Below are 23,274 nucleotides of genomic sequence, written 5' to 3'. Positions count from 1 at the left end.
AAACAAATTTTTTTTTTTTTTTGGTTTTCTCTGAACAAGAAGGAGATCGAGGAACAATGATAACAACAATCAACAAAGATGAGAGTAGAAACAATAGTTCAATAGAGAGGCAAATTTTTTTTGGTTTTTAACAAAAGAAGAAAGCAACAAAAACTCTTTAATTTAACAGACAAAGAAATGAGAATTCAAAAGAAGAATATATGGTACGGAGACACAAGAAGAAAATAGAAGGCACAAACTGGTTTTGAAGAAGAAGAATTTTTCTTTTCTTTTCTTTTCTTTGTTTTTTTTTTGTTTTGAATTAAAAGAACAACAAAACAACACTATTAATTAACAGACAGAAAAATGAAACGGAAAAAAAAAAACAGTGATTGGAGCGCTAGAAGGACGATAAGAAAGAAAACAATGAACGAAGAGAAAATTCAAAGAAATTAAGATTGGAAGCACAAGAATAATTCAGAGACCAATGAAACACACAAGGATCGGTTTTGCAATAGCGGAGATTGTAGTGATCGGAAATGAGTTTGGTTGTCTTTGAAATTTAAGTTGTGACAGAAAGCTAAAACTATAACTCTTCAACTTCGTAGTGTATATATATTTGCGTGTAGATCAATTAATGGAATCTATGGATAACTTAGAGGCTACACTTTTCAAAAATTGAAGAAAGGTATATATATCATACTTCCACCACACCATTTTACTTTCTCTGCGGAATATAACTTTATGCCTTTAACTTTGCATTCAACATAATTTCGTTGGAATAAATGATGTTTTAGTACTCTTCTAATTTTCATGGATTTCGAATTAGGTCCTATGATTATTACCTTTTTCTTTTTTTTTTGCTTATTCTTGAATCAATCCTCATACTTTGCACAACTTACCATATATTTTTAAATCTAAATTTCGGAAATGGAACCATATATTCTGGAAAAACATTTCTAAAATCTAAGTTTTGAAAATGGAACCATATATTTTTCTCTCACTTAAATACTTTATATAATTCTCACCAAAAGGAGGATTCACCTTTAAATCTTTGAGATGTAAAAATTTATTTACATTAAACAAAAATGCTCTGTCTTGTCCTTCGGGTCATACATACGAATGCTGGATTGCTTTTGCTGAGATTATTATTTGTATTCTGCACCATAATTCACTTTGTCATACGCCTTTTTTTGTTACTTCATCAAAGGAGATAGTGACCAAACTCACTCTATGACTCTGTTTAGCCATTGTGTAACTGAGTTTATTCAAGGCAATTAAGTTTGTAGACTCCTTTATATACACACACATATATATGAAAAATTTCTGGAAATATTATCAACTTATTCTGAAACAATATTCCATCAAGTGTTTTCCTAGAAGCGTGCTTGGAAATAATTTGCACAATATAAAATAAAGGAAAAATTAGAAGGAATAAGGACCTGCAGAAAATAAGATTTATTGAGATCTCAAAAATGATTATCATTTAAAAGGATTAAGATATCAAAATATAAATATTATAATACTATCTTTGGTTTTTTATATAAGAACTAGATAATTAATTTGAGGTATTAAGCAAATAAGTTATTTGTAACAAATATGTATTGACTTTCTTAAACTATGCTCTTTATTCATGCTCCGTGTAATTACCTTGTGGTTATTGGAACCTCTTACCATCAATATGAATATTCTGGGGGGAAATTATATATTCGGGAGATGAAGTGAATCGAGGTACTACTTACAGTTTTTAATATAAGAGCTAGTTTAACTTTTAATTTGATTCTAAGTATAAGACCCAAATCTATTTTTTTTCATATTTATTTATTTTTCTCCTAAAGTAGTCATTGTAGTAATGATAGTTCTAGCTAATACCCTTGATTAGTAAGGATATTTTAGGAAAGACAATACATATTTATTATAAACTTAACTAATTTTTTTATTTATTATAAATTAGTCGACTGTTATATTATATTGAAGAAATCAAGATATTGGAAGTCCTTCTATGCTAACTCCGCTTGGCTCACTAACAACAAAGTGTTTTCCTTTTATCTTGTAACATTTTTTTATCTTTGGAAGTCGCAAGCAAAATGAGTGACCACCACCAACGACCGCTCTTTTTCTGCAAAGACAGAGCACCCCACGCAGGTATGGTCTTTTCAATTGTTGCATGGAGCAAAAGCATCAATAATCATCGATATGAAGAAAACCATTCTCTCTTTTTCTTTCTGTTTTCATAATCTCAAATCCACCCCACCCCCACTTCTCCTACTAAATTTCGGTTTTCATTATCTTCAAGCTCTGTTTTTTTCCCTGTTCCTTTTTCTGATAAGGGCAACCTCTGTTTTTTTTTTTTTTCTTCTTTTCTTTTTCCACCAACTTAGTGCTTCTCGTTGCTCCACACAATGCCTCAAAACTCAGACCTAATCGCACTATCAGCTTCATTTCTCAATGGATTAACCACCAAAAAAAAGAAAGAAAGTATAAACAATTTTTTGACGTGGAAAACTCCCTCAACGTGAGAGATAAAAAGCACGGGACCCAGTCCAGAAAAATTCCTCTATGATCCAATCAAATGTACAATAATTGGTCTTCAACAATTACTAACCTCACGACCTATTCTTTTTTTCCTTTTCCTTTGTTCTTCAACATACAGTGAAGATCACCACAAAGATACAACCCAACTAATAAATCTGGCTACACTAATCTAAATACTTTATTAAGTCTTTAGGAAATTCAAATGACAATACTCAACGGTCAAAGCTTTTACTTGAGATGAACTCCAAGCAGCGTTGTGGCTTTCTTCAAATTGGATTGACAAGAAGACCACATGGCGTCCATGTCTTGTAGTTGTTACTCTGCTTTTATCTGGTTTTCCACCATGTGAGACCTCTCTTTCTGCATTGCCAGAAACTCCATTGTGAACCCTATGGTGTCAGAAACACTCCCCAGCTTGTAGAGATAACAGTTTGACCTCACACCCCTTGATCTCTTTTTCTTTTGCCACCTACTCCAGCTTCTAACTTAGAGAGCTGCTTCTTCAACTCGGTTTCCTTTAATTGAGCCTCAGTCACAGAATTCTTAGCCTCTGCAATAGAATTCTTGGTGTTGTCAGTGTCAGATAAAAGAGTTTTGGCTGCTTTCTCTCGTTCTGAGCATTGTTCAACCATGAGCCTCTCCTTTTGTTCAAGCTTGGCGAATCTGTCAATGGTGGCACAGGCTTGGTTGAATGAAGAAAGAATAGTTTGGATTTCTTGTTGCAGAGAATCAGTTGTGACATGAGAGGAAGGTCCATCTTCAGAACAACGAAAGGACAAGATATTGAGAGCATTCTCAAGGCGAAGTCTGCTTTCTTCAGAGCTAACTCTTTCATTCAGACTAATCTTCAATAAGACTTATACCTTCTCCAAGTGCTTCTTGATCACTCTTTAATTCGTTTTCCCATAACTCCTACGCAAAGGAATAAACAAGCGACAAGTGATATATTTAAAGCAAAAACAAATGAAACACACAAAGATTGGTTTTGCAATAGCGGAGATTGTAGTGATCAGAAATGAGTTTGGTTGTCTTTGAAATTTAAGTTGTGACAGAAAGCTAAAACTATGACTCTTCAACTTCGTAGTGTATATATATTTGCGTGTAGATCAATTAATGGAATCTATGAATAACTTAACATATGGTTTAATAATAGAGGCTACACTTTTCAAAAATTGAAGGAAGGTATATATATCATACTTCTGCCACACCATGTTACTTTCTCTGCAGAGTATAACTTTATGCCTTTAACTTTGCCTTCAGCATAGTTTAATTGGAATAAATGATGTTTTAGTACTCTTTTAATTTTCATGGATTTCGAATTAGATCCTATGATTGTTACCTTTTTTTTTTTTTGTTTATTCTTGGATCAATCCTCATACTTTGCACAATTTACCGTATATTTTTAAATCTAAATTTCGCAAATGGAACCATATGTTTTGGAAAAACATTTCCAAAATCTAAATTTTGAAAATAGAACCATATATTTTTGTCTCACTTAAATACTTTATATAATTCTCACCAAAAAGAGGATTTACCTTTAAATCTTTGAGATGTAAAAATCTATTTACATTAAACAAAAATGCTCTGTCTTGTCCTCCGAGTCATACATATGAATGCTGGATTGCTTTTGCTGAGATTATTATTTGTATTTCTGCACCATAATTCACTTTGTCATACGTGTTTTTCTGTTACTTCATCGAAGGAGATAGTGACCAAATTCACCCTATGACTTTTGTTTAGCAATTGTGTAACTGAGTTTATTATGCAAAGGCAATTAAGTTTGTAGACTCCTTTATATACACACATATATGAAACATTTTTGGAAATAATATCAACTTATTCTGAAACAATATTCCATCAAGTGTTTTCCTACGAGCGTGCTTGGAAATAATTTGCACAAGTACAAAATAAAGAAAAAATTAGAAGGAAGGAGCTGCAGAAAATAAGATTTATTGGGAAAGATCTCAAAAATGATTATCATTTAAAAGGAGTAAAATATCAAAACATAAGTATTATACTCTCCGGTCCTTAATATAGGATCCAATTTTTGAGTTGGTTTTGATCCTAAATATAAGACCCATTTCTCATATTTATCAATTTTCTCTAAATTACCCTTATGGATACTCCCTCAACCATAATCAAGTAGAAGAGGTAGATGGGGTATTAAGAAAGATGATTGTGATATTTTGGGAAAAATGTATCACTTTTCTTATAATTAACTAACTTATCTAACTTTCTTAATTTAATCAAATTAGTTAAATAAGTCTTATATTAAGAATCGGAGGAGTATAATATTATATTTGATTCTTTGTATAAGAGCTATATAACTAATTCAGGATATTTATAACAAATGTGTATTGATTTTTTTAAACTACGCTCTTTATTCATGTTCTTTAGAATTACCCCCCGATGATGGGAATCTCTTACCATCAAATTGAATATTCTGGGGGGAAAATTATAAATTTGGGAAATGAAGTGAATTGAGGTACTACCTACGATTCTTAATATAAGAACTAATTTAATTTTTATTTTAATCCAAAATATAAGACTCAAATCTATTTTGTTTCTCATATTTATTTGTTGTTTTTCTAAGACAATCTTTGTAGTAATAGTAGTTCTAGCTAATATAATTGATTAGTAAGAATATTTGAGTAAAGACAATACATATTTATTACAAATAATTAACTTAACTAATTTTTTTAATCCACTCAAATTATATAAAGTACTGGAGGTAGTATTATATTTATGATTAAATTCAATCCCTAACTAACTATTATATTTAAGAAATCAAGATATTGGAAGTCCTTCTATGCTAACTTCGCTCGGCTCACTAACAACAAAGGATCCGTTTGGATTGACGGTGAAAGAAGTAGCTTATTTTCAATCTAGCTTTTAAAAAAGTAAGATTCAGTAAAAGTTAAATTGGGTAAAGTGAATTTTGTTTGGATTGAAGTTTAAAAAAGTTAATTTGCAAAAGTGATATTGATAAAAGGCTGTTTGGGTTATGATTGAGTAAAAGTAAGTTTGTTTGTAAAATTACCAAAATTGATGTGAGTTTTAATAAATAATGAAAATGATTAAAAAATGATTTTACATAATACAATGAATTTAAATTAATTTAATATGAAGAAGTGAAATTTAATAAGTAAATTAAATTTTAAAACTTTAGAGAAATCATAAAAAATATTTTAAATATAAAGTGAAACATGATTAAAAAATGAATTTATAGAAATACTTTATGAGGGAATAATATGGCGGAAAAAAACAAGAGCTCCTAGGTAAAATGAGAGCTCCTGGTCGAAAAAACGAAGAAAGGAATATGAGGGAATAATATGGTAGAAGTGAGAGAAAAATTAATGGTGGGAATAAGCTCTCACACATCACAACAATCTTTAAGCCATAAGCTCTTCAAAATAAGCTTCTTCTTCCAACTTTAAGGAAACGCATGGTATAATGAGCTTATGAAAGATAAGCTCAATTGGGCTTAAACCCTCCCAAACTGCACTCAATTTCTCAATCAGGCTTTTGTCCAAAATAAGTAACTTTTGGCCCAAAGTAAGCCCTCCCAAACAAACACAAAGTGTTTTCTTTTTATCTATGAACATTTTTTTTTGGAAGTTGCAAGCAAAATGAGTGACCACCACCAACGACCACTATTTTTGGCCAAAAACAGAGCACCCCACACAGGGACAGTCTTTTCAATTGTTGCATAGTGCACAAGCATCAATAATCATTGATATGAAGGAGAGCATCCTCTCTTTCTCTTTCTGTTTTCTCTTTTTTGTAGTGTAAAGTAGTGCATTAATAGTGCCTTTTCTCTTTTCTCTTTTTTTTTTTGGGCAAATTCTTCTGAAGCCACACTCACATCGTTAAATGCTCCACCATTTTTGCTCTTCCAAGTTTATTTTGTTGGTTACTTTTTCCCACTTTGAGAGGACATAAAAATTTACGAGCATTGGATGTATCTAATAATTGTAATTAAACCTCCAACACCTGTGTGCTGCTGGCTCCTAGTTCCATTCACTAGCATTGTTAAAGTTGAAGTTAATAACAACTCTTAGGTTGGGGCAGGTTCACTAATCTTGTGTATTCTGATCCTTCCAGCACTAAAATGGAACATGCATGTCTCTGCTATACCAAGCTACTTGCTTTTTGAATGGCAAGGAGGAAAACTCTCATTAAATGAAGCTAAGATAAGAAAGTTGATCTTGAATTTGCGTTTCATATGTGGGTGATTTGAGGAGGTCGTGGCTGCGAACTAAACGAAACTAAAGGGTGAGTTAAGATTATCTAATAAATTGGGATATTATTCTTGAGTTGAGAAGTAAGAATGCTAAACTGGAGGATGAAAAAATGCAACGCGGTCTTAGAAGGAAAAATTTGTGGAGTTGAATGAAGTCAATGAACAACTTTTGATTGTAGTATAATTTTACATTCAAATAAGTGAATGAAAGGATAAATGAGAGCGGAATTCTCCTCTCCCGTGAGAGCATAAACTGCCCCATAATGATCGTTTTCCATCAGCGTCCTCTCTCCGACGGTGGCCGGGGGAGAGTGAGTCTAGCGTTTGTGAGTTGGTGTGTGCGTGTGTTGACAGCAATATGTCTACATCTGAAGCAAATGGGGAAATCTGAAGCTATCTTGGTTAGGGATTTGAAGGAGGAAGATCGGGAGATTGTGCGATTAAGAATCTCAGAAAAATGGCGACGACAGAAGCGGAATGGTCGATGGAAGGATTTGGATCTATGAGAACTAATTCAACGATGGTAAGATCTGATATCTACTTTGTGCAAAGGAGTACTAACATTAAGTCGATTGGAAATCAAAAAGCCTTGTGGAGCAACCGAGGATTAGGGATTAAATCAATTGAAAGCCAGAAACCTCGCTTTCCTTGACATCGGTTCATACACCTTCTAAGACTTGTGGGTGTTGGATTGATGTTTCTCATATCTACGCCAATTTCGCAGCAACTTGCTATAAATCTCTTCCAATGGATTCATTTGGTTTGGCTTTGTGAGGTAAAATATTCTAATACCCTGTCTTCTAATAGCTTCTCCGTGAAATCCGTATTATGGTATGGTCTGATTGCTTTTTCTGGAAGATGTGTTGTAATGGTTAGTTTGATTTTTGCTTCCTGGTGGACGTGGATTATGAGGAGATTATGTGAAACTATAGCCATGATTTTTGATGCTGATGATTTGGTGCTGGAATACCTCTAATAATATTTCATTTGTCTACTTTGCATCAGTCTTTGGTATCACAGCAAGTTTTTGGAAGTTTAGTGACAATTTAAGTTTCACAATGGCAATCAGAAGTTCTATTTCAAAGATCAAGGATGATCCTCGTTGGGTGCCGCCTGGTTGTTGTTGGCGTGTGTTTGATCTGAAGGGTGTAGTTTCTTTAGATGTTGAGTTTGCTGGTTCTGGAATAAGGGCAAGAACTGATTCTGGTATGGCTTTGAAGACTAGTTACTGGTTGACTGGAAGTTTAGAGGATAAAAAGCTCCTCGTTATGTATCTTATATATGCTCAGTTAGACCATGGTTGGTGGAGTTTCTTTCTTGAGAACATTTTCCTTCTAGAAGATGTTACTCATTGTTCCAACTTAGCTTCTTTGAACGAGCTAAAGAGTTCCTTAATGGGTTTGTGGCCTTTATGGTTGGGTTTTATACCCCCAATCCAATTTTTGTTTTCCTTGTTTGTTTGTGGCTCCTCTAGATGGATTGTTGGTTAGTGCTCTTCTTCTCTGCTCTCTAGATTTGTTAATAGTTTTGATGACTGATTTAGAGACAAAAGGGTTGTGTGTTCTTGGATGGATTTCTTCACCACATCCCTCATATTTTTGAATATCAGTTGCTGCTGCCTTGGAAGTGATCCACAGCTTTGTTGGGTTTTGGTTGCTTTTGTTTTTCCAGTTTGTTTCTTTGTAGTTTTCTGTTTTTTTGTTGTTTATTGGTTTTGGACTTTTGGGTTGTACTGGTTATAATTTTTATAATATTTTTCTTTTCTGACAAAAAAAAAAAGTGAATGATAGATGCATATTTATACACACACTATATATATATATATATATATATATATAAATGCAACCTATCTATCTAATGTCTGTCTATCTAATATATTTATGAAATCTGATAATGCCTGCTAGTGCTTAAATAGATCGGGTTGCAGTTCCACACTTTATTTGTTATGTAAATTTATTTTAGTTTCATGCGTCCTTTATTGATTTTATAAAAGAAATGTTATATTTTTAAAAATACATAGAAATTCATATTCTAATTGTTTCAATAAGAAGTGGTGAAGAATACAAATAGAATAACATATCTTAATTGAATCAAATATGTAATCCACCTTATAAAGACATTTCACTTATTTCAAATCTAATCATATATAGTTATAGAAGCACGGGGACAAGATTCTAGTTGTAAATGATATCTTAATTGATTTTAAAGACCGGCTCTAATTAAGTATATAGGCTTATATATACACTTAATATAGTTAATATAGTAGCTTCTAAAATCGATTATATATTCTTTACTTGCATATGTGGATGTGTGTGTTACAATGTATTTTATCCATCAACCACTCGCTCATTCGATAGAATTCTATAATCAAAACGTGTTCATTTAGCTCCACAAATTTCTTTTTATAAGATGTATCAGTTCTACATCTTTCATCATCCAATTTAACATTCTTAACTTTCAACTCAGATTAACATAGTTAACAAGTCATGTAAGGTATTAACAAATTGGTGATGCAATTAGCTAGCAACCTATTTTTTAGGAAATTGTGAAAGTGAGTTTTCTTTTTAAACTTCAATAACACAATTAACAACTCTTGTGACGATATTAACAACTCTAATAATATCATTCACTATGTGATCTAAAAGAGATTTTGACTGAGAGATTTTATGAGTGCCTAATGAGTTTGGAATTTTTCAACTTTTGTAATATGGTTAACAAGTCAGGTAATGATATTAAGAAGTTTGGTAAAGCAATTAACATGTTTTCAAAGCATTTTCATATAATAAGTACAAATAATATAAGGACAATATAATCATTTAAACAAATTTCAAAAGTCCTATTTAGTCATATATGATTAAAATGGAACTTCTTTTATTGAAGTGACTATTTAGGATTTTTTTTAAATTAAAGTACTCATTTGATTCTAAATACAATACCCATTTTGTAGTGTAAAATATATTATAAAATAAGTCTTATATTTAGAATTAAAAAAATAGAAAAAATCACAAGAATAGCCTTTGAAAATTAAAAAATTGCACACAAAGACATGTTCACAAAAATTTGAACTCATATTAATATTGTAATGGGTCCCTATTTGCAATGCCTTTTTTTTTTTTTTTTACTATTTTTGTGAAGAAGTATCAGTTTATTGTCATTTTTCCTATTTTTCCCTTAAATTTAATCAAATGTTTAAATAAAGCAGTTCTTACGTTTACAGGGGATCCAAAAGGATCCAAAATCACACTTTCATGGTACAAGATGACTTTTCCATCATAACATACTCATGAACGTGAAAAAATATGAATATTGGGAAGATGTGATATAATATGATATTTGAAATCATTACACTAGCCGACTGGCAGGAAAAAAAAAAGCAACCATTACTCTAAAATAATTAACTAATAGGATTACTAAATAGTTAAAATAAAACTATAACACAAATTTTTCTATTTTTTTCTACACATTTTCTCATTTTGATCTTGTCCCATCGGTCATTGAGAGAGACGCTGGGAGAATTTTGAGCCTAACTGAAAAAGAAAAAGAAAAGGCAGAAAATGAAATGGCGGTGACTAGAAAACGCGGAGGTCTTTTTCTTTGGCATTAGATTTGGTCAAAGGTAAAACTTCATTTCATACTAATAATAATGATAATAACGCGTATGGTCTAACGCCACGAAGCTTCCCTCTTCACACTTATGTTAATAATAATATTCCTCGTCTTAAATATAAGATTCATTTTATAGTGTAAAATATATTACAAAACGGGTTTTATATTTAGGAATGAAGAAATAATAATTACCACCAACTTTTAAGCCTGTTTATTTTCCATTGATATTATTAGATTTTCTTTTGGGTGAGTGAATGATTCTATTTGAACCCACCTTATAAATTTTAAAAAAATATGTTATAAATTGAAATAAACATTGAAAAAATATATATAGCACCCACATACGTTTTGAAAGAAAGAAATAAAATAACGCTATTTTGCTTCAAAAATAATCGATAACTAAGACACTTCTTTAGTTTAACAAACAGCTTGAATTGTTTAATACTTGTAAATAATATATAGCTTGTGTTATGTAATATGTATACATACATATATACACAAAAATATATGTATTATATTTCACATTATTAAAAATATATAGCTCTTGCACTGGGGCACTTTAAACTTTTTAAGTAGTCCGTTCCCATTTTCCCGAGCTCATAAATATTTTGGATATTTTAAAAATCAATTAGATTTATAAATTGGTATATCTATTTCAAGGCAACGGAAAATACTTATTTTATCACCATAATTTATAATCCGGTACGTGATCACAGAAACTTTATTTCTTATTTATTTATCTTATTCATATTCTTTGGCAATTAAAATTATCTTATTCATTTTTTCATTTAAATGTAAAATCGTTAAACTAAATTGAAAAGTTGAGATTTTGCTTGGTATACATAAAATAGAACAAGCGGCTTGTATGAAAAAAATAGAGTAAACAACATATATTACAAATACAACATAAATCCAGGATACCAAATTCTCATAAGCAAAAGAAATTTGAGTTTCATAAGTAATAGTTTGAATTGGTTGATAAATAAATAAAGAATTAAAAGAATTATGTTAGGGTAATCAGCCTTTGACATATAATATAAATATAAATTAATCAATAGTATTATAAGTCAAATAATTCTGATAGAAACATAGTATTGAGATGTCAATAAATTTCCTTTTATTGAAAGCAAGAAAAACAAAATCGTCCAATTGACTTTGCAACAACATAGAGATTGGAAATCAAATTTCCATCTAACTATTTGTATAGATTAACTATCAAGAACGAAAATATTTACCTTTCATACTTATTTGAATTTAGAGAAAAGTGCATTTTCCCTTAAATTTATATAAAGTTTTATTTTGTTAAATAATTTTATAAATAATTTTTTTATTCTCTAATTTTAATACCATTAATATTTTGACGGCAAAAAGATCACTTGAGATTTTAAACATAAATAAAACGTTTCTAAATGAAAACATATTAAACTTAATTTTAAAAATAATAATCATAAGCATAAAAAAAGTCATCGGAGACTAATAATATTAAAGTTAGACGACTGAAAAAATATCTTAATAAATCAAGGAATCAAAATGAAATGTTATATCAAGATTAGAGAACTAAAAATGCACTTTTGTCTTGCAATTTATAAATAAAATTTTTAATGAACTTAATTCGCATACTTATCAAGTTCAACTCATTTTCATGAGAAAAGAATTTTATTGTATTGCAAGTCTCTTTAGAAATATCTAGTAAAATTGGAATGATACGGATACAAAGAAGATGAGGGAAAAAAAAAAGAATTGGATTATAAATTTGTAATATTTTATAATTTTTTGTATTAAGTATAATTATGTTTTAATTAGAAGCAATCCTGAGAAAAGAATTATCTTTTTGTGTCAACTGATTTTCATGAGAAAAGAATTGTATTGTATTGCAAGTCTCTCTAAGAACATCTAGTAAAATTGGAATGATATAGATACAAAGAAGATTAAGGGGAAAAAAAAAGAATTGGCTTATAAATTTGTAATATTTTATAAATTTTTTGTATTAAGTATAATTATTTTTTTATTAGAAGCAATTCTGTTTGAGGTAAACTCTAGTTTTTTTATTGGAGCCAACCAATTATTGGTTAAAAAAAATTAATCAATCAATTAAAGTCTGCCAATTAGTTAAACATTGCCCTTTTTCGCTCAGTTTTTGAATGAAGGATTTTTGGAGTGGTGGGTCCCCGTTTGAGACTTTCCTTACAGTGACGACTAGATTCACGTGGATTCAAAGACATGGAGGCTCTGTGAATCCGGATATCCGCCAACCCGCCAAATGGCAGAATCCTATTAGCTGTTAACCCCATTTTCGGAATTAATATTTCAATGTTTTTCTCGGAAAAAATATAAAAAAGCTCGAAATTTTCAGGCTCGGTGTTTCACTTTCTCACGTCACTGCTGGGAAGCTGACTGGAAGGCGCGAAAAGAAAGAAGTTACTTTCGCAGGTTTTATTATCATCATCTTCTTACTCCGCGTTGATCTCTGATTCAGTCATCGTTATGGCGGAGCGAGGTTCGCATAGTGTGGGTCATCGATTAGGTCAGATTTCTTGCGATTTTTGCTGTGTTGACTGTTCATTTCATTTTCGGATCACTTAATTTTCTTGTTTTGGCTTCTTTTCTCGAAGAGCTTCGGTGCGATTACGAAATACGAGTTGGGGAAGTTTCGAATTTTCACTTGTGGTTTCTCGATTTTTGTTTGCATGTTGAATGGTATTATTAGTTGGAGCTAAGTGTTCCTGAAATGGAGCATTACTGTAGTTTAGTCCATTCTGAGGTTGAGAAAACTAGTGATAATCCAGATGGGGTTTCAAATTTTGCATAAATAAGCAATTTTTGTTTCTTGTTGAGATAAGAGTTTGGTCCCAATCGGTATAGTACCTGGAAAGGCGTCTTTGATGCCATTCACACTCCTGTGACTGGGTATGAAAGATTTAGACTGGATGCAGATTGTTTTCATTTGAACGACTAGATGCTGTGCTCAATAAAGCTAGTTAATATATGTTCATAGGAATACAGAACAAAATGTGGCGGCCACAATCCTTGGCTTCAAGTTCAGCTTGTCAAAGTGGTCTAAAGTTTCCATCTAATTTTCTGGCTGGCTGAATTTCCGAGGATATAAAAAAATTAGTCCATCCTTGCTCTGACCCACTCCCCCAACTCAAAACAGGGGGAAAAGAGAAGGGAGAATTCATTCTTCGAGCAGTGCATCTTTGGCCGCATCAAGTCAACTGATGCCGTAATCTATGAGGGGATTTAAATTAAATTTTCCTTATGAATGGACTAGTGTGTTATCATGGTTTCTAGAAACCCTTATAGGTAGACAATATAATTTTAATCGAGAGAGCAAGTGCAGTGTGAGGCACTGGATGAAAGACAAAGTTCTAATAAATTCAAGATCTTGTGCCCTTGGCTTTAGTAATTGAGACATGCATCTTACTAAATTCTACAACTGGAGAACTTATTTATTTTAAAAATATTCACGTCATCCTTTTTTTTTTTTTTTAACTCCTCATAGCATCCTTATGTAAAGTAATATTATTTTTATCAGAAAAAACATAGTTTCGTGCTAAAATTTGAGTGCAAAATGAGCAACTCGCTGGTTAATACTTAATACTAATTCATTGAATAAGTTTCCTTTTTGCTGCTTCCTGCCTCTCTCAACATGCATTTTGCTTTCTTGTTTTCACTTGTGCATGCACTTTTTCTCATGTCAATACTATTTTCTGTTGAGATAAGCGTGAGACATAGAATTTCTGTGGTTGGTGCTTGATTGCTAAGTTTTCTTTCCTCATCAGACATGGAATTCCTGTAGCTGTTGTCTGATTCTTTAAATTTTCTTTCCTCATTGTACTTATTTTTGTAAATATACAGTTATAAAATGGCTAAACGATTGATATCCAATTTGCAGATCTTCAGCAGTTACAATTTGAAGCCCAGCATCGGTGGCTGCGGCCTGCTGAAATATGTGAAATTCTCCGCAATTATCGAAAGTTTCAAATTACTTCAGAACCTCCAAACAGGCCTCCAAGTATATTACTGATGCTTTATTGCCACCTTATCAAAAGGACTTTTTCTAGTATAGTCATATGCATAAATGGTTAACTTGGCTGCCCCAAAATGTTAACATCACTAATCTGTCATGAATTGTTCATACCTCCTGTAACTGGTCTCTGCAAAATGTATACCGGGAATTATGGTAGTTATGTAGGAGTACACTTGAATGTTGGATTTGGGGAAATGTGAGTTTTAAACGTCCCAAATCGATGCCCAAAAACACACCAGATAAGGTGCCAATGATTGGGGTTCAGTATGGTTGTGTTATTATTGTCCGAATTAGAGATTCATCTGAAACCATTAATAATTCCTTTTGATGACTGACGTATTTCTTTTCAAATAAAACTACCACCTTTGGGTTGGCAGCAATAGGGTTCTTTGTGTGTCCACAAGCGTGTGTGTGATGCGTGGCATAGTTTTCCAAGTTCAGTAGTTTCTAGGTTATTGTTATTATTTTTCTGTTGCCATTCACATTGCTTTGAGTTATTTTATGTTCTTAAAACATAGCTTGACTTGTATGCTATGGTTTTAGGCGGTTCTCTCTTCCTGTTTGATCGGAAGGTGTTGAGATATTTTAGAAAGGATGGACATAATTGGAGGAAGAAAAAAGATGGAAAGACTGTGAAGGAAGCTCATGAAAAGTTGAAGGTGATCTTGCTATCCCTCAAGTCTAGTGTCATAGAAATCCTTGAGCTAACTCTTTAATTTGTCTAATTGGAATTAACTAAATTATTTGTTGAGAGCGTAACATTTGTCAAGTAATTTTAGGTGGGGAGCGTTGATGTGTTACATTGCTACTATGCCCATGGGGAAGAAAATGAAAATTTTCAGAGGCGAAGCTATTGGATGCTTGAACCGTGAGTATTATTAATTGATTAACTTTTCAGAATTTTGTTCAATGGATTTTTATTATCTGTGAAGTTGTAATTTTAGGTGCACATATCCTGGTATAAATAAAATTAAATGAAATCTTCTTACTGGAGTTTTGTTTTGTTACATTCAAAATTGATTCGGAATATAATTTTATTATGATTCCGTCCCTTGCAGGGACATGATGCACATAGTTTTTGTCCACTACTTGGAAGTAAAGGTAATTTTTGTTTTGTTTTGTTTTTAACTGTTATTTTTTTCGTGATATTTGGTTTTCCTTTTGGAGGGGGCCTTCTCTCATATTTTAGTCTCTGCTACCCCGTGGATGAATATGTTGGTCGCATAAGTTTGCAATAAGAAAACTTTAATGGTTGCTTATCGCTGTAATGTTAACTTGATGTCTATAGCATCCAATAGCATAAACCTAATTTATTTATGACAATTCATCCTTTAAACTTCCTTTTAAACTTGGAGTGGGAATAGCTATCACGCTTTTTCCATCCTAAACCTTCAGCTATAATGGTAAGATGAGTCTAGCTTCTGTCTCAGCGTCTTTCACTTTCTTGCTGAGAATTGAGTTATATCTATCCTACGTTTGGTAGACTTGGGTGAATAAGTTAACTTCGTTAGCCTTCTCAAAATCCTGGATGTGACTGTAGCTCTTCAGCTCGTATGTTAAGCTATTTATTTAATATCATGATAAGGTCCTTGATCTCTTAATGTCAAATGAGGATGCTGTTATAGTATTAGTTTTTATGAAAGGCCATTGAAGTCCATCTTATGACAATTTTATGTGTTGGTTCTGTGCTGGAAGTATTTCTGGTAAACGGCAGATCATGTAGCAGCATGTGAAGGTGTCGAATGTGCAATGCTTCTTATTTCATAGTTTTCCCGTCTAAAATAAACTAAAGGTGAAAAATGAAGGAATGAATGAAAAGGCATCAGCTTGCAGGAGCTCTCCAATGCCTTCATAAATCCATGAGACCGTTTCCTAATATCCATGTACTGAGAGGCCTATGGAGAAACTAAAATAACTACTATACCCTGCAAGAGGTGAAAAGAAATAAATATGTTGGGAACAATGATACATCCTTAAACACCATTGGGCTGCATATACATTATGTGGGATTTATGCTCCCTGTTTCGGTCTTCACGTCCATGCAAACTTACTGGGTTATTAATAGATGCTATATGTGTTTTGTATTTCTCAGGGCAACAAAACAAATATTGTAGGAAATGCTGATAGTGATGAGGTTACGTCAGGAAATAGCAGATCTTCGTCTCAATCTTCTGGTTTTCCTATTCGTTATGGTAATATGCCTTCAAGAAGCACAGATGCCGCGAGTCCAACTAGTACTTTGACTTCTTTATGTGAAGATGCTGATTCAGGTATTTTCTTGATTGTATGGTATACGCTTTGCGGCGCTTGGGTCAATAGGACAGACAACCAATGCATTAACATCTTGATATATCACATCAATACTTTTTACAAGACTGAGAGTCTAATTCAAGTGTTCACACCCCTTAATGGAGTTTGTGCCAGTGAATATTATCCAAGCAAAAAATTTGGATTACACCCGTTTTGGGTCAAATGAGGATTGGTACTCTGAGCAGCAAGATTGCTGCAAATTCTTCATACTATTATGTTCCTTGTTTTTTGCATTAGATAATTATACTGTAGCTTCTATTAAGCTGGCAGTCAAAATACATGCTTTTCTGATACTTCAACATTTGCTTTTTGTTGTATATCCATAAATGTATATCTATAAATGTTTTCAGGTGATCATGGACAGCCATCAGTTTCTGGAACAAATTACATCCCACTTGTCCAGGGAGATAAAACTGGAGGAAGCAATGCATCCTTCGTCGAGGGCCAAAATGTCCATGGCATGGCATCTTGGGACAATATCTTGGACCAATGTACTGCTGGCTTACCTGCTGATCCAAATCTTGCATCATTTGCTTCTGTCCCACCCTATTCAGTTGGGAACATTCTTGAACAAGAACCTGCTCTGGGTGATCTTTTAGAAACTAAGGGTAACTTAGCTGAGGAGGCAGGGAAATCTCAGTCTTTTCAATCAAATTGGCAGGTACTTGCTATTACTGCATGTTTTGTCTGTAAATTACATTTTGGGACCTTTATTTTTAAGATAGAAGAATCGACTTGAGATTGTGTTGTATGACATGTTAGGGTTCAGCTATTATCTATACGTTTTGGTGGAGGAATGTTATTAAATTTGGATGCCACTCCCCTCATGGTTTCTGGTCTAGATTACTTCTCTAGAGGCTTGAGTTGGTATTCGACCATCCAATTTATTTTCCTGGTCAAGGATTCCTGATGATAGTGTTTTTAACTGCTATACGAGATATGATCATATGAATATCTGATGCTTACTTTTTTTGGGCCATCGTTGTGGCCATTGATGAGTTGGGTAGCATGTGGGGAGGTTTGATTAGTAGTAATGGTATCTTCTTGGATGGTGCGAAATCTGGAAATTGCCTGAATTTTGGTCAAAATGCTGAAGTGCAAGCTGGTGCAATTGTCGTGTAATGTTACTTATTCTCAAGAATCAGCATGTCTTCGTTGAAGGATTTGGTGCTTCATGAGTTCTGAGGCTTCCCTTTCCCCTCCCTTTCTTCCCTTTCTCTTTTCTCACAGTGGAGTAGTTGCTGGAGAAAAGTGAGATTGGGGGATGGGAGATAATAGGAGTCGATGATTGGTATTTGATGGGAAGTTGAGAGATTTAACATCGCTAAACAGAAGCTTCGTTCTCTTGAAACAGTAATCTATCATTTAATGGTTCTGAGGCTTACACATTCTTTCTATCATTTTTAGTCACATGGATTTTAAAAAGGAGGAAAAAGTCTATTGCAATTTTCATTGGCAAGCTCATGATTTTTCATCCTACGGTAGTCTTGCTTGTCCTTTGTAGCATATTGCTTGGTTCATGATGCCTTTAAGCAATAATTAGGTACCCACACGTTGAAATTAGCTCATCATTTTGTTTCTGTCTGCATTGGAAGCCAGCCATCGGGTTTATTAAGTTTAAATACTGAATGGAATGGGTCAATCTTGAGGATAGTGAATGAAATGACCTTCAAAACATTTAGCTTACTCCCTTCAACATTGAAGTTACTCATCAGTCTGCGTGGTCATATTTTTCACTAAGGTGAACGGTGATGGAGGGTTTTGTTGATTTTCTGTTACTTTGCCTGTTTGTTTCATGAATTTTCTTTTTGATTAATTTGGATCTAGTTAAATTACTCAAAAACATTTTTTTACTGATAAATAAAATTCATAGTTTTTAATCATTTCTAAAATTGTAAAATTATCGGAATAAATCGTATGGCTGGTAGGATTTTTTCAAAAAGGAATAAAAAATGATCTTTTGTTATTAAAAACTTTTCCTATGGTTATCATATCATATCTTCAGATGCGAGTATGTAGCAGCCTAAACTGATGCTGGAATCCTGGATAATGCACTTGTCTTGGTCGTTCGTATTATACAACCATGCTGAACATTGTTGTTGTATTGCCATTTGTATTTGATAGTATTTATGCTGTATTAACATTATAATCTGTAGTTTGTTTTTTTTAAAAAAAAAAAAATCAAATCTGAGGTTTTGTTACCGTATGCAGCTACTCTAGTTTTTCCCCCCTGTTATGTTTTTACAGATTCCTTTTGAAGACAATTCAGGACAGTTGCATAAATGGCCAATGACCCAATTGTTGAGTTCTGAATATGGATCTGATTTTGCCTCTGGTTTACTAGAGCATGAATCTTATAATGCGGGTCCTGAAATTGGTTCTGATCTATTAACTTTCAATGATCAGTCTAGAGAACAAGCTTGGCATGAAAACTTTTCAGAACAGCATACAGATGTACAATATCAATTTTCTTCGAAACCTAATTCTGAGAATGAGAATGCTTTCACAATGAAACGCCCATTATTAGACGGAGATGATAGCCTAAAGAAAGTTGACAGCTTTTCTCGATGGGTTAGTAAAGAACTTCCAGACGTGGATGATCTACGCATGCAATCCTCCTCTGGTATTTCATGGGGCACAGATGAAAGCGGGCAAGTTATAGATGATTCTTCATTGAGTCCCTCCCTCTCTCATGACCAGCTGTTCAGCATATATGATTTTTCACCTAAATGGGCTTATGCTGATTCTCAAACTGAGGTACTCCCAAATGGATAGTGTATCAATCATGAAAAGAAAAGAAGGAAAATATTAACTTGTATTTTGAAAAAAAAAAAATCCAAAATAGGTAGTCATTTTGATCTCTGTAGTTCTGTTCTCTTCTTTGAAGGAAAAATCATTTTTACTTGGAGCAAGCAATTAAATAGGATACGATATGTTTCCATAGAGTACATTTATAGTAAAACTTCGCCATCTCTTGCTTCAAATGTCAGCTGCTCTTGTCCTGATCAGATCCACCTGGATTTTGCCTTGTTGAAATTGTTTTTGCACAATTCCCACCTTGTACTGTTTCCTGTGTTCAACTGTTATGACTGATGCTATGCTTACTTAAAACCCGCAGGTTTTGATCATTGGAACATTTTTGAAGAATCAACCAATGGTGGCAAACTGCAACTGGTCTTGTATGTTTGGGGAAGTTGAAGTTCCTGCTGAGATTTTAGCCAATGGAATTTTGTGTTGTCTTGCTCCGGGTCATAAGGCTGGAAGGTTCCCCTTCTATGTTACATGTTCTAATAGGTTAGCTTGCAGTGAAGTGAGGGAATTTGATTACAGAGAGGGCTTTGCTAAAGATGTCGAAGTTGAAGATGTTTACAGCAGTTCATGGGAAATGCTGTTTTATTTGCGATTGGAAGCTTTGCTTGCTTTAAAATCAGTGCATCCTTCAAATGACAAGTCATTTGATAGTGATGCAGAGAAAAGAAATTTGATTTATAAGCTTGTTTCATTGAAGGAAGAAGAGGCGTATTTAAATAAGGAAGAGACAACTTTAGATATGGACATGTCCCAGCAGAAGGTAAAGGAACAGCAATTCCAAAGACAAGTGAAAGAGAAGCTGTACTCATGGTTACTGCACAAAGTAGCTGAAGACGGTAAAGGGCCAAATGTATTAGACGAGGAGGGACAGGGTGTGCTGCATCTAACAGCTGCTCTTGGTTATGATTGGGCCATAGCACCAATTATTATTGCTGGAGTTAATATCAATTTCCGGGACATAAATGGATGGACGGCTCTGCATTGGGCTGCCTCTTGTGGCAGGTAAATGTCATTAGAATTTTACAATTTAGCATGTTGAGTCAGCATAAATTGTATCTATCTGGTTGGCCTTCTCTTGGTGCCTGGATTTTGTCCACATTTCTGTCATTTTGGAAATGTTTTTTTTCCCCTATAACATGAAGTTATTAAATGTGTTTTCTCTTTAAAGGAAATGAGATAAAACATGCTGCACTGTTTCCCTATTGAATTCATATTTCATCTTTGTAATCGGAGAGCATTGGGTGCTCATCAGTTTTGATGAGCACCCAATGCTCATCAGATCTGGACCGTCCAGATCTGATCTGGACGGTCCAGATTGAATTTTATTTTTATTTTTATTTTTTTAAAAATAATTATTTTAATAGGTATAAGATAAAAAATAAAGATAATCTCCTAACTATCATTCTTTAAAAATATTTTTTTCTATTTTAAAATAATTATTTTAAAATATTAAATATGGACCGTCCAGATTTAATCTGGACGGCCCAGATGGCTCATCAGGTGATGAGCACCGGGTGCTCATCACCTGATGAGCACTGTATACGGACCCTCTTTGTAATATTCAAACTGTCTGGGTGCTAACCCTCTTGTTAATGCATACAAGTCATATTCTTATTGTCATGCTTATAGTGATTGTTATGGTTTGTTAAAGACAAATTACTACAACTACTGTATAAACTACTCTATCTATGGCATTAATCATGATTGTTAATATTTACTCCCAAATTAATCTGCATTTGGCATGACATGAGCTGCTTATGTTATTCCTTGTCCTCAATTGCTTAGGGAGCGGACAGTTGCTCTCCTTGTTACCATGGGTGCAAACCCTGGAGCATTGACCGATCCATCTCCAGCATTTCCTTCGGGTAGAACACCTGCAGATCTTGCTTCTAGCAATGGACACAAAGGAATCTCAGGCTTTCTTGCAGAGTGTTCATTAACTGACCACCTTGCATCTCTCACAATGGATGACCAAAAGGGAGATGGTGGTCAAGAAGCTTCAGGAATGAAAGCTGTGCATACTGTTTCAGAACGTTCCGCAACGCCTTTGTTTTATGGTGATGATATGCCTGATGCCCTGTGCCTTAAGGATTCTCTCACTGCTGTTCGTAATGCTACACAAGCCGCTGATCGTATACATCAAGTATTTAGAATGCAGTCATTCCAAAGAAAGCAGTTAAATGAGTACGAGGATGATGAGCTTGGACTGTTGGATCCACGAACTCTTTCTCTTCTAGCTTCTAAGGCAGGCAAGGCTGGACAAGGAGATGGGTTAGCCAATGCTGCAGCAACACAAATACAGAAGAAGTTTCGTGGCTGGAAGAAGAGAAAAGAATTCCTAATAATTCGTCAAAGAATTGTTAAAATCCAGGTTTGTTGTCTTGATCTCTTTTGGCTGGCTTTGTGCCTTTGTTCATTATTTAGAAAATGATTTATTTTTCCTTTGCTTTCAGATCCTGTTGTTAAAAACCACTTATGCTGGCCAAGATGATCATTTGAATTTTGAAGCTTTCTTTAAGTATAATGTTTAGATAAAATGAAGCTAGCTAAATAATGTTTTTCCAAAAGAATGTGAACTGCTTTCCTAAATTTTGATACATCAAGGAGCAGTTTGGAAAACGTGAGAAATTATTAGGAGTCTTATAATCTGATTTCCTTGTATCTTCATTTTACTATGTCTTTAGCTTTGCCCCTCTACGATTGACACATCCTTGTACTGATTGAACTCTCTACTTTTAAGGCTCATGTAAGAGGGCACCAGGTAAGGAAGCAATACAAGTCCATCATCTGGTCTGTAGGAATCCTGGAGAAGGTCATATTGCGTTGGAGACGCAAGGGCAGTGGCTTACGTGGATTTCGACCTGATGCTGCTGCTAACAAGGAACCCAGCCAACCAAGTGAATCTTTGAAAGAGGATGACTATGACTTTCTCAAGGAAGGTAGGAAACAAAGTGAGGAAAGGTTCCAGAAAGCCCTTTTGAGGGTAAAGTCCATGGTTCAGTATCCTGAAGCACGGGCTCAATATCGACGGCTGCTGAATGTTGTTGAGGACTTCCGTCAGACCAAGGTATTTCTCTGCCATCTAGTAGCTCTTTTGAACTCCTCTTATTCTACTTGAGTGTGTTCATTTGACATTTCCTTTTTATAATATTCATTTGGCAATTTTCAGGAGGGCAATATGGACATGACTAATTCAGAAGAGACGGTTGATGGTGTGGAGCAGCTGATTGATCTTGATATGCTTTTAGATGATAATTTCCTACCTATAGCATTTGACTGATTCACAGCCGCCTTGGCTACTCTGATCCTCCCCTCTGTAAATAGATAGCTATATGGCTGTATTTGGCATTGGGGAAGTCCCAAGTCCTAACATGGTGTTGCTCTTGCTGTATATATGCCTAATCTTTATTTATTTGGACCCAAAGCTAGAATACATTCAGGTTTGACAGTAAAATGTAATGTAATTTCATGTGACATGGTATGTTTTTTGTATGCTAATTCTTGCAAGACAGGTTGATTCTATTTATAATTGGTTGGGGATGTAATACTTGTCGAAAAATGAGTTTTGCTGAAGATCTTGTAGATGGTTGTAAACTTCAGGACAGGCTTACATTTAAACGCTAGTGTTTGAATTCGGAAGAGTATTGTGGCCAAAAAAAAAAAAAAGGAACAACAAAGGAAAGAAAAGAAAAATACAGAGATACAAAGAGAAGGTCACTATATCTCTTTTGGACTTGCGGCTAGGCCTAGACGATTATAA

General features: G+C 33.7%; 1 protein-coding gene across 1 annotated transcript; it reads left to right on the top strand.

Annotated features, from left to right (window-relative positions):
• Positions 1 to 12,786: 12,786 nt before the first annotated feature.
• LOC114712794 (calmodulin-binding transcription activator 2) lies at positions 12,787 to 23,073 on the top strand. The gene is made up of 12 exons (XM_028897334.1): positions 12,787 to 12,887; positions 14,259 to 14,378; positions 14,937 to 15,052; positions 15,173 to 15,261; positions 15,452 to 15,494; positions 16,486 to 16,663; positions 17,054 to 17,364; positions 18,951 to 19,460; positions 19,822 to 20,516; positions 21,300 to 21,885; positions 22,255 to 22,581; positions 22,684 to 23,073. Exons 1-12 carry the CDS (start codon positions 12,848 to 12,850, stop codon positions 22,792 to 22,794), a joined length of 3,126 nt encoding a protein of 1,041 aa, XP_028753167.1. The 5' UTR covers positions 12,787 to 12,847; the 3' UTR covers positions 22,795 to 23,073.
• Positions 23,074 to 23,274: the final 201 nt, after the last annotated feature.

This window comes from Neltuma alba, unplaced genomic scaffold (genome assembly GCF_004799145.2).
Source record: "Neltuma alba isolate B1F8T4 unplaced genomic scaffold, ASM479914v2 tig00011396_pilon, whole genome shotgun sequence".
Lineage (NCBI taxonomy): Eukaryota > Viridiplantae > Streptophyta > Magnoliopsida > Fabales > Fabaceae > Neltuma > Neltuma alba.
The sequence above is the reverse complement of the archived record's forward strand: the minus strand, read 5'-3'. Positions and strand labels throughout refer to the sequence as shown.